Source organism: Asterias amurensis, chromosome 3 (genome assembly GCF_032118995.1).
Source record: "Asterias amurensis chromosome 3, ASM3211899v1".
In the NCBI taxonomy this organism is placed as follows: Eukaryota; Metazoa; Echinodermata; class Asteroidea; order Forcipulatida; family Asteriidae; genus Asterias; species Asterias amurensis.
The window spans coordinates 18005826-18018261 of NC_092650.1; the positions used below are offsets into that span (position 1 = coordinate 18005826).

A 12436-nucleotide genomic window follows, 5' to 3' on the forward strand; every position below is an offset into this window, starting at 1 on the left:
TAAAATCCACCCCAGGTCATAGGGGCTTGAGATTAACTTACTTTGACTGAGTATGACCACATTTCCTTTCTCTCAGAGATCATACGTTGACAATCTGGATGAAGCTTAATAGTGCTATCGTCTAGAGCTTCAATAAGACACGACATCTCTACAAGGACGGAAGAAAAACATCAAAACAAATAAATGTAAGTACCTTTAAACAAATACATGAGCGGAATGTTTTCAACGGAAATGGTATTTTAACTTGTTTTTAATGCACTTGTTCATCATTTTAATATAATTTTGATATGTGTACACTTCTAAATTTTTTCGTAATTATCGATTAAAAAATCAGGCCCTAACCTAAAGGTTTTGAAAAACTAAAAACACTTCTACCATTGACGGCGCGAGTCAAAGGACAATGCCGCTGACGTCATATCTCGGAGTTTGCTTTGATTTACCTCCACACTGCAACAAAGCGGCTTTACAAATTGGAATGCACTGCACAGGCATGAAACTTATTAAAAGAACATAAACATTTCTTGAACGAATAATTCGCATCAGTTAAATGTGTTCAACTCCTGCGAAACATTCACAGTGAAAAGAGGGCTGCGACATCAAAATTCATATCGCATTCGCAGGAAGTATGGACTGGGACTTAAGGTAAGGGAAGTACTCACGTCGGCCCTGCCCTTGTGGTATACCAGCGCAGAAATGTTTAATATCCAAGGCACAGGCTTTGTAGAGTAGAGGATCAACGTGGACATCAGCACGGCCTTGTTGCACCAGACGGATTACTTGCTGAAATGACACACAAAGATGACAAAGAGGGTAGTTGAATGGGGGTTGGTGTCGGAAGGCTAGCCTTGGGGAGGGTCACAATGACAATCCATGGTGAACGTGCAATATTACCGCCTAGTTTTTCTGCTAACCTGTGAAATACGCTTGCACCTTAGCAATTCTGCTACAGTGTGCTCAAAAATTTGCTTACAGTAAAGCAGCGCTATGAGATTGGACCCAGGTTTTGAAATTCAAATGTGACCGACAGCAAAAAGATGGACATGGGCTCTATTGCATAAAGCTGAAAATACTGCTTAGCATATTGCATATTTCTTTGCTAAGCAAAACATAAGTGGTGGGACACCAGTTGCCAAGGATGTAAGCCCAATTTAATTTTGGCTGGTAACCAGTTTCTGTTAAGCAAAAAATTTCTGTGCCAAGCGAATTTGTATGCATCTAGGACAATGATGTGACCAAAATGTGGCAAAATTTCATAGAGATACAAAAGCACAAAAAGTTGCTAACCCCAACAAAATAGTGCTTACCAAAATAAGGGTATCAGCCACACTCCTATGTCACATGTACAATTTGTGACTGGCATCCAGCTCATTTCTAATAAGTAGAAACTTGTTAAGCAATATTTTCCTGCTCAAGCAAGCTCTATGAAATTGGGCCCTAGTGTCCAAAATCCGTGGCTTACCATGCGGCACTTGAGGTCGTCAATCTTGCCCTCATGTAGTTTACTCTTCAAGCATTCCTCTACCTGTCCCTGGCCAGGAGACTCTAGTTGCTCCGAGCAATACTTCACTGTGGTCGTCTTACAGATACGGGACAAGACGGGGTCCATTCTGTAGTCCATGGCTGCCTCGTGAATCAGCTACGCAAAAGAAAATCAATTAAAGTCTTAACGATTGGTAATTACTCAAAATGTATACCGGGGATTTGAGGCATTGCACGGTGAGGTATCAAAATTTATTGCAGTAGCACGATGATGTGTCAGGAGACAAATTTGTTTTCATCATGTATGAATACCAATGCTGGTAAACACATTGTACGTCCATGCAAAAATAATTGTCATTTTCTAAGACAAAAGTTTTTTTCCTTACATTGTTTTACTCATTTCTCAAAAACTATCGCAACTCAGCAAGTAATATTATTGTAAGGGAAGCTTTCCACCAATTATCTCCAAACCATATAAGTTTAATGCAAATCTCTGGACATTGTGATAGTACCCAAACCTATTAAAAAACGTTTTGCCAAAGCAGTGTTACACAACGTTGTACTATTCTAAGATTTTAATCTGATATAAATAACATCTCCTTTTCCACTCACATCTCTGACGTAGTTCTCACAGTCTGGCGACAGGTTCTGTTGGGAACATGATAAAGTCACAATTGTAAGATAAGTAGGATTTGAAACTTTGGAAATACGATACAGAAAGGTTTGCGGTAACACCATGTAATGACTATCTCTAATGAGTTGGAGGTGGTTCTGAAAAGAACCGTTGGTTTCAACTCGACGTTCCGATTAGTATGCTCTGATCATCTTTTTTTTCTTTTTTTTTTCTCCAGAAGACGATCAGAGCATACTGATTGAAACGTTGAGTTGAAACCAACGGTTCTTTTCAGAACCACCTCCAACTCATTAGAGATAGTCGTTACATGGTGCTACCGCAAACCTTTCTATAATAGTAAGATAAGTGAGTATTAACTCTTTCAGTGTCAAGGTCATACATGTACGATTTATTTTCTTTTACCGAAAGCGCTATTATCGTATATGTACATTCTTTTACATGAACTCAAACAGTGTCATCAATCGTATAAGTATGACCCGTAATATACATGTTATAACGAGAGGGCATTTTAACTCAATAAATAATAATAATAATAATAATAATCAACCATTCTTATATAGTAGCGCATATCATCGTAAGGTCCCTATGCCAATACTCAGTGCCTTGTATCCTATAGCAATTTGGCACTTTAGGATAACTTTGGGATGTACCAAGGCAAAACAAATCAGCAAGATACATAAAAGAGCTTGGCATTTTAGATCAAAATGTAAATATGGAAGCTCTTTGACAGCACTCATCCTGTCCCCACCCCTTTCCCCATCCCCAGACAACCCTCTTTCCAGTTTTTCCTTCCAAACCCTACCTTGGTAGAGAACTTCATCTTAAGACACTCCACCATTTCCCCCTCCAGCTCCTTGTTCTTGTATCTCTCTTCCTTGGCTTTCTCTTGGATACTGCCGCAGAACTTTGGCATGTCACGGCGGCACGCCTTCTGAAGCAACGGGTTCAGGCGGAAGTCTTCCAGCTTTTGGATGGATCGTTTTGTCAGAACCGCTTTGCAGCTTCATAGGGAAGGAAACAAAACCATACAAGTAGTTATTATGGCATTTCCATAATGACTTTCAGTAAAAAAAAACATTGTATGGCCATATCCGAATTGGTGTCTACAGCTCTGGCTACGGCTGTTCCTAAGGGTATTGGGAAGGAGGTCCTATACCTCAACGCACTCTGGAAAGTACTGAGCCTACAGTTACACACATCGGTGTACGGGTAAAAAAAAAAAAATTAATATGACAAATCATCTTGCACAAAAGAGGCTCTGTGTCAGAGGGAATAGTATCTGTGGGTTTATAGTGTGTTGTGGCCGAGCAGTCAATGACACAGGACTCTGGTTCTAGTGTTTCTGATCAGCGGAGTGTGGGTCTGAATCTCAGTCTTGACACTGTGTCCTTAAGCAAGGCACTAACCATTATTGTTTCATCCTTCGGTTTGGATGTAAAGCCCTAAACCCTAACCCAAATCTTGTGTTATGCACATAAAAGAATCCACCATTTCCGAACAAAGATATTGACAAAATAGGGACACCGCCAATAAAGGGCTAGATAGCTCAGTTGGTAGAGTGCCGGCACGTTAATCCGGAGGTCGTTGGTTGGAATCCCACTCTAGTCAATTCTTTGTTCAATCCCCAAAATCAAAAAAGAATCCATTTACACTTATCGCAAGGAGAGGGGGTTTGCTGCTGTGTTTCTGGCAGTGACTTCTCTTTATTCTCCAATTAGTTCGCCTAAGTTCTTTGGCGCTGTCCCCATTAATTTTTTACACAAAAAGCAAATCATGAATTTCCTCGCTGCTAAAGTCCTCGGTTCCAACTTGACGATAATGCCATAACACTCCTTTCTCTACCTTGAAACCACCCTACTATGCCACAAAAAAAGTTGATCGTCCCCGTCCAATTGTTCAAAACCCCCCAACCCCATTTAGTTCTCTTTTTTTTTCTTCCCATGTCTGGATAATTCTTTATACTTTTACTGCCCAGATTTTTCAGCTGATATTTTTTTTTTTAATGTACAGGTTTGAAAAGATGTTTAAAGAAGGTTTTTATTCATATTGGCAAAGCAAGAGCAATTCTTCAAATATTTACTTGGGCTACACTGTGCTTAGTTGTTTGAAAAAGTTTACAGAAAATGTTATCTAGGAGTTAAATTTGTTTGACCAAAAATATTAAAAACATAAAAAAAACACAAACCCTCTGTTTTATAGTGATTGTGACGATTTCTTTGTTCTTGATTTCACATTTGGCATGTCAACACAACTTTTAAAAAAAAAAACACCTCCCTCCCTCTCCACCCCGCAAAAAATAAAGGACGATCAACAGTTTTTTTATTTTTTTATGTGGCCTAACGGCACCCAATCCTAACCAAACGGATAAAGTCATATGGCTGTATGTTTCCCAGATTGACATCAGCACCACATGTCTAATACAGCTGGCACTAAAGTATCAATATCTTTCACCATAATTTTTGGGTTTCAAACCTTACTTTGAATCAAATGACTGCTCATTTCGGTGAGTTTTGAGGCACTTCAAAAGTTCATCTTGGGGAAGGCCAGAACAGTAGAGCTGGAAATTAAACAAGAAAAACAATGCATAAGAATTAAGAAAAATACTGCATTAATTTGTTCAGCAGATAAGTTTCTGTTATTATGGTGTGTCATTGCCGAATGGATAAGAGCAGGGGTAAATGGGTACCTATTAGAGCAGAGATGTTCTTAGCTTAGTAGCGCATATTTGGCAGCACAGGCCGATTACTCCATAGGGAGCCGAGATGGTTTACGAAACAAATTAAATAGCACAGTGACCCGGGGTAATAATGTTGGAAGGGTTTTCTGGCGCCCTCCGGATGTGAAAAGCGCTGTGAAAAAACTGGTTATTATTATTATTATTAAAGACCTGATGCACATGATGTCATTTGAGTAGGGCGCCCTCACTTGGAGGTCAAAACAAGGTTTGTCATTCGCCAATCCCGTGCGCCACATGTACAAAATCTATGCGTTGCGATTGTTACGTCATCGTTTTACCTCCAAGATGGCGTACTTGACGACGTCAATGCATAAGAACTATTATTTACCTTGATCATTCGTTTACAGGAGTGCACAAAGGTGTAATCCGTCTGAACGTTTAGAGCCTGCTCCTTCTGCCGGTTAAAGAGCTTGATGTGGCACTGCTCCTCCAACTCCTTCCGATGGTCCCGAAGACACTCCAGGATGCGGGCGTTTCCCGCCTTGATGTTAGAGCAGAACTTGGGCACGTCTCTCTCGCATCCCTTGAAGAGTTCGGGATCGAGATGAATATCCTCGGACTATTTAACAAAAATATATAAAAACAACTCTAAATCAATCGATGTGTGTAAGCGCTGTACACTCGGTACTTTCCTGAGCTTTGTGAACAAATCACAGGCATATTACTCGGGTGGGATTTGAACCCACGATCTTTGCAATTCTAGAGCAGTGTCAAACCAACTAGACCACCGAGATCGCCTGGTAGCTAGAGGCGGTTCCAATCCTATGTTTTAGCAGCGGGGACTGCAACATTGCATTGAGATGATTTGGACTTGCTCTTTATCTCCAATGCAAATTTAACATCTATCAAAGGGAAGGTACATGTTTGGTAATTACTGAAAACAAATGCCAACTTAAAAACTTACTTGGTAAAGAGCATTGGAGACTTGGTGATAGTAAAAAAACATTGTGAAAAACAACTCCCCCTAGAGTAGTCTAGATTTTGAAAAAGAGATAATTTCTCACTAAAATAATAAAAGACTTCTAGCCAAAAGTTTCACTAAAATAATAAAAGACTTCTAGCCAAAAGCCTTTTTTCCTATCTGAAAGCACACAAACTCGTCCAACAAGGGTGTTTTTTCTTTCACCATTTTCTCGCAACTTCGATGACCAATTGAGCTCAAATTTTCACAGGCTTGTTATTTTATGCTTATGTTGGGATACACCGGGAAATCAAAACATATCAAGGTTTTCAAATGGAACTGAAATTTGAGTCCTGTTTTACAGGGATGCGATAGTCTGTTAAAAAAAAAACGCCTAAATTATGAGCGCAAAGTGCCGAAGTTTGAGAGCGCAAAGCGTGAAAGCTTGCAAGTGCGACAGCTTTCGACACATTAATCTTTGGTTTTGAAAGACCTTCTCTCCAATCTGATATGCTCCTTGTGTGCGCATCTTCTCTTTTCTTATGAATTTGATGAATTTTATTTATTATTATTTTATTTTATTTTTTTTTGGGGGGGGGGGGGGGTTATAACAAAACCTGGATTCCTTGTTAAAATACGGAGAAATCATATCCCTGGTATTAGATTGTCTCTTACCCTCTGTAGGAGTTCCGCTTTAAGCTGTTTGCGGCATTCAATGCTGACACTTTGCTCCTTTTCCATCAGAGTGTCGTCACGTACTTGGCTGCTGAGACACTTAATAATAGAGCTCCTGTAGGTACGAGATTTCAAGAAAACCTTGAATATTTTTTCCAATTTGTTTTGCTAATAAATCTGTTAATCTATCTGCATTCCGTAAAGTCCTAAAGACTCACTTTTTCAATTTCTTTCTAGTGCAATATGATCTTGATGGAATAGCGCCGTGTAAATTACAATTGTTTTGTTATGTTATACAATAAAACTTAACCCCGGTTCACATTTGGGAAAAATGCAAAGCGAACTCTGGTGATAGATAATCAATAGGATTCTTCTTAACAAGTATTCGAATTCATGAAATTTACCCGTTTGTTATTGTTTGTCGTATTGTGACTCTCGCGTAGCTTATTATCATATTCATTCATTTTTCATTTAAAATTCACCTCTAATCTAACTCTTATGTTACGTTATTTTTGTGTATGTACGTATTTTGTTTAGCTTTCATACTGTTTGTTTATAATCGTTCTTGTCATCATGTATCTTCATTGTTGTTTATGTTCACAGGGGACGCGCACTCGACAAGCTTTGCTTTTTGTGGGTCCCCTGCATCTCTAGGTGGTGTTATTCAAATGTTATTATTCTGATCTTTATATTTAAACATGCATAAATCATAATAAGTATAAACTGTATTCTGTTATGCCTTGAGATGAAATAAAGTAAAGTAAAGTAAAAAAAAAAAAAAAAAAATTAAAAAAAATAGGCACTGGTTTTTAAACAGTGACCAAAGAAAAATCGAGTCACAAAAAGCATTTGCAGGAAAAATGAACCGGCCATTAATGTGAAGTATAATTACCAAATATAACTTTCCTTTAAAGCAAGAAAACAAAAAAATTTGATAAGACTTTTTTGGTAGGTTTAATGATGCAATATTTATGAAACCATTTAGAAAGCGGTTGTAATAATTGACATGAAACAGATCAAAAATCACACATTGTGAAAGAAAAAGTTGGGGGAGGGGACTTTAATCACGTTACAATAATAAATTTTTATCCAACATACTTGTCTTTGCTCTTTTTACACAGTTGAACGACGTCCTTCCGACAAGCTTCCTTGAATTTAAAGTTGAAACGATAATCTTGAAGCTGAATCTGTGGGAGACAAACAAAGAAATAACACATAAGAAACGCATACATTACACAGAGTAACAAATACATAACACATCACTAACACATAAATAAAACAGAAACAACACAGTAGGGGCAGAGAAATAACACAGAAATAACACAGACATAACACAGAAATAACACAGATATAAGCACAGTGATAACACAGAAATAACACCAAATTAACGATGCAACAACACAGAAGTAAGAGAGAGATGACACAAGAATGACACAGGGATAATACAAATATAGCACCGACATTACAGAGATAAGAGAGAAATAACACAGAATAACATGAAATAACACAGAATAACATGAAATATGACACAAGAATGACACAGAGATAATACAAATATAGCACCGACATTACAGAGATAAGAGAGAAATAAAACAGAATAACATGAAATAACACAGAATAACATGAAATAACACAGAAGCAAGAGAGAGATGACACAAGAATGACACAGGGATAATACAATTATAGCACTGAAATTACAGAGATAAGAGAGCAATAACACAGAATAACATGAAATAACACAGAATAACATGAAATATGACACAAGAATGATACAGAGATAATACAAATATAGCACCGACATTACAGAGATAAGAGAGAAATAACACAGAATAACATGAAATAACACAGAAACAACAGAGAGATGACACAATAATGACACAGAGATAGCTCAGCAACAGCAGTGCAGAAAACCACAGAAATAACAACAAAATAACACAGAATAAAATAACACAAAACAACAGTGAGAGACGACACAAAAAATGACACAGAGATAACACATACATGTAGATGGCACAGCGATAAGAGAGATAACACAGAAAAAACACAGAATTAGCAAAGAAATAACACAGAATAAAATAACACGAAACAACAGTGAGAGACGACACAAACAATGACACAGAGATAACACATAGATAGCACAGCGATAAGAGAGATAACACAGAAATAACACAGAATTAGCAAAGAAATAACACAGGATAAAATAACACGAAACAACAAAGAGAGAGATTACACATAGATAGCAAAGCGATAAGAGAGATAACACAGAAATAACACAGAATTAGCAAAGAAATAACACAGAATAACTTAAAATAAGACAGAAACAACAACTAATAGAGAAAACCCCCAAATAACAGAAATAACAACGAAATAATAAAGGAAAAACACAGAAAATAATAACACTTATAATAACACAGAAATTCTGAACAATAATTACAGAAAACAGCTTTAGCTACTCACCAGTTGGAAATGCTCGATACCAATGGCACATTTCTGGTCCATCTCCTCGTCGTTCTTGTGATCAATCAGACACTGTAGAGCGGCTCCTTCATCGACCTTCTTGGACAAGAAATCCTGCAAGAAAACAACATTTATTTCAATTTTATTCTACATGTGTCAAAAATTTGACTCTATAAACTAGAGTGCAGTGCTAGTTCACAATGGTTAAGGAAAACTGTGCACTTATGGGGCATTTTTGTGTGAAACTCTTTTTTAAAAACATCTTTCTGACCATGCATTTCAAAACAAACGATTTCAAAGGTTTTTGCGTAAACCAAATTGCCCACTCATAGGTAACGCGTCCCTTAAATATCTTAGTGAGACTTTACATGTTTCGCAACAAATACGCTACTCTAGAGGTAGCAGTTTCTCCCAATGTTTCCTACTACATGTATCAACAGCTCTACATTGCTCGTTACCAAGTAAGCTTGGGCGATATCACGATATTATCGAAAATCACGATACTAATTTGGACACGATTTCGATATCGGATGGATTTGGTTTAATCAAAATATCAGAAGAATAGGTCATTAAAACATCTCTCTTATGCTAGGACTGTCTCTTTTACACTTTTCACTTGCACTTTTAAGCTTATTACCAAGTACGTTTTTACACAATGTATGCAAACAACTATTTTGAGTTATGACCCATACTAGTGTCCAGTGCCTTTAAAAAAAGGACCAGACAGCAGTTTTTGAGCACTTGACTTACTTTACAGAACTTCTTAATCATGGGAGCACAAGCTGCCATGAGTTTACGATTCATCTTAATATCTTCAGCTTCCTCCACAGTGAAGTTGCCGATCATCTTACGACAATCATCCTGCAGTTTCTCCACGTTGTCTTGTAGACAGTTCAGCTCCTGTGGAAAGAAAAAAAGTTTTAAAGACGTAATTAACGAATAAATATTATCTTTGCTGAAATTCATGTAAATTTGTCTTTGATCAATAAGGAATTTGAGTTCAAATGAGATTAAACACGACTTAAAACTAATCATTTTGAGTCTCCTAATGTGCCCTGAAACGTCATGACTCGTGTTGCATCATGACTCATGTTACGTCATCACTCATGTTGCATCATCACTCATGTTACGTCATCACTCACAGTACGTGATCGCTCACATTACGTCATCACTCACATTATGACATCACTCATGTTACATCACATGAAGAAGCTCCGTTTTGAGGAGCGGCTTTTTGCAGCATAGTGATATAACAAACCAAAAACCAAAGTGTTGTCATGTTGACACACACTGCCAATGGCTAAAGTGTATCAAGTTCTTCAAAATTGTAAGGTTGGGGCCTATTGTTTCCCCAGATAATAACCAGATAGTTCCCAAAAATATTTCAGAAGTGTACAAACATCCAACTTACACATTATGCATATATTTGCATATTTTTAACATAAATTATTCTTTGTATTTTTTAACCCACACCTGTGACGTCATGCTATTGTTAAATCGCTCCATTATTTTGCACGAATGGCGCGATGGGTACATCTATTCACCCATTGTGCATAAAAGAGTTAGGGAATAAGGTAAATGAAGTCAATGACGCCATGGACCATATATTATTTTGTTTTTAATGGTTTTTAACACAGGTTAATAGAGCTACACATGTATTGCAAAATGATCGTTAACACTTTCCACAAGTGAACAGCTACATTATTAAATTATTATTTAGCTGAGATGTTAAAAAATAATTATAGAACTACAACAGTAATTTAAGCAGGTCTTAAAGTCAGATAAATCAATTTCATTTTAACCAGTATTTTTGTTTTTTGTTTTTATTAATTCAAAATGCTTAATTTATCAAACACAAACATGGTAAGTGAGTAAAGTCCCTAAAATTTAAGATTGCAAAAAATACTTTTTTCAATATCATCATAAAATAACAGGAATTCAACTGAAATTGTTGATCATAAAGGTAGCTTAAATTTGTTTATTAAAAACAAATCTGGAACTACAGGCTTGTACGCGGGTAGGTCACTTCTTTTATCTTCACCTTTTGGGTTTTTTGTAGACCGAGAAAGTCGGCTACAACATCATCTGATAGTCTGTTTCTATCACTAACTTGTTTAAATTTACTTAAAGTCAAGAAACAAAATCACTTATTTGCTGCCACTTTCGCTCCCGATCTATGATGCCACTATCGAAGGAACGAGCATATTTCCTAAATGTTGGTCTTCGTCCATTGTTCCCACACCACCAGTGGTGTTCACTGGAGTGAACAAGCTTACGTAATACATACAAACAATTGACTTAAAAATTAAACAATATCGCGCCATTCGTGCGAAATAATGGAGCGATTTTAACAATAGCATGATGTCACAGGTGTGGGTTAAGTCGCATAATGCCCTCGGTGAACGCGCCATTTGTGGGTACGAATGGCCCTCGGGCTTCGCCCTCGGGCCATTCTTACCCACGAATGGTGCGCACCTCGGGCATTATCCTATACATATTGTTGTATAGACATATGGCCTGTCGGCGTATATATGTTTTTTATTCTTAAATCCTTGTGAGTGTATCTTGTGCTATTTTTGTATCTGCCTGTTGTTACATTTTCATATTTGGTCTGTTTTTAAAAACTTGTGTGAGCAATGCAATTTCTTCTTTTGAAGATCAATAAAGTTTTCTTATGTTCTTATGTTCTTATGTTCTTATGAACAAGTATAAATAGTTTTCCCGTTAAAACAGATTCGCTCATGTAGTGTAGCTGTTTAACCATCTGTGCCCAATTTCATGGCTATGCTTACCGCAGAATTCTGTGCTTACGATCACGATTCCCAGCTTATGTGCAAGCGCCAAATTTCTGCGCTAGCCTTGTAAGCGTAGACTACCTAAATTCGCGGCTAACCCATCTAATACGCTTGCCGTTAGCACAGAATTCCCTGCTTCCGTAAGTGCTGATTCTGTGCTTACGTTAGCAGAGCCATGAAATTGGGCCCAGATGACTGAGGTGGTGGAACAAGAATCTTGATATGATGTTTAAACTCAAATCGGCCACAACAAAAGTTTTTTTCAGTATAGGACCATGCACAAATTGGAGGCTGATGCTCATAGCACACAAGTTTCAAAAATTGTGCGAGCCAAATATTGAACCCACCAACTTAAAATATACTGTGAAATGTGCAGACTCTGCACTATCATCTGTTAGCGCCCTCTTTTAAATGCAACCCTTGAAACCTTTCCCGGCCCAAAGTTAAAGGCCCTCATATCTAGGATGCTGTGTACAGCACAGGGGAAAGAGTCCTTCATAGGGCTAGATGGGACTGTAAGTGAGGGGTAGAAAGTGGAGAGATAAAAGAGGGGAAGCGAGGATGGGAGAGGGGAAGCGAGGATGGGAGAGGGGAAGCGAGGATGGGAGAGGGGAAGCGAGGATGGGAGAGGGGAAGCGAGGATGGGAGAGGGGAAGCGAGGAGGGGAGAGGGGAAGCGAGGAGGGGAGAGGGGAAGCGAGGAGGGGAGAGGGGAAGCGAGGAGGGGAGAGGGGAAGCGAGGAGGCGAGAGGAGGATTT

At 38.0% G+C, this 12436-nt stretch overlaps 1 protein-coding gene across 2 annotated transcripts in view; it reads right to left on the reverse strand.

Moving 5' to 3' along the window:
• The window catches only part of LOC139934423 (Golgi apparatus protein 1-like), a 49406-nt gene that overhangs the window by 7638 nt on the left and 29332 nt on the right, over nucleotides 1–12436 (reverse strand). For both annotated transcript variants that reach the window (XM_071928655.1, XM_071928654.1), the window contains 11 exons: nucleotides 9634–9783; nucleotides 8884–8997; nucleotides 7525–7613; nucleotides 6427–6541; nucleotides 5179–5409; nucleotides 4591–4670; nucleotides 2916–3114; nucleotides 2092–2127; nucleotides 1460–1636; nucleotides 660–780; nucleotides 42–148 (listed from right to left, as the gene is read on the reverse strand). In XM_071928655.1, the coding sequence (XP_071784756.1) occupies nucleotides 42–148; nucleotides 660–780; nucleotides 1460–1636; nucleotides 2092–2127; nucleotides 2916–3114; nucleotides 4591–4670; nucleotides 5179–5409; nucleotides 6427–6541; nucleotides 7525–7613; nucleotides 8884–8997; nucleotides 9634–9783 (1419 nt within the window). The remainder of the gene's footprint in view (nucleotides 1–41; nucleotides 149–659; nucleotides 781–1459; nucleotides 1637–2091; nucleotides 2128–2915; nucleotides 3115–4590; nucleotides 4671–5178; nucleotides 5410–6426; nucleotides 6542–7524; nucleotides 7614–8883; nucleotides 8998–9633; nucleotides 9784–12436) is intronic.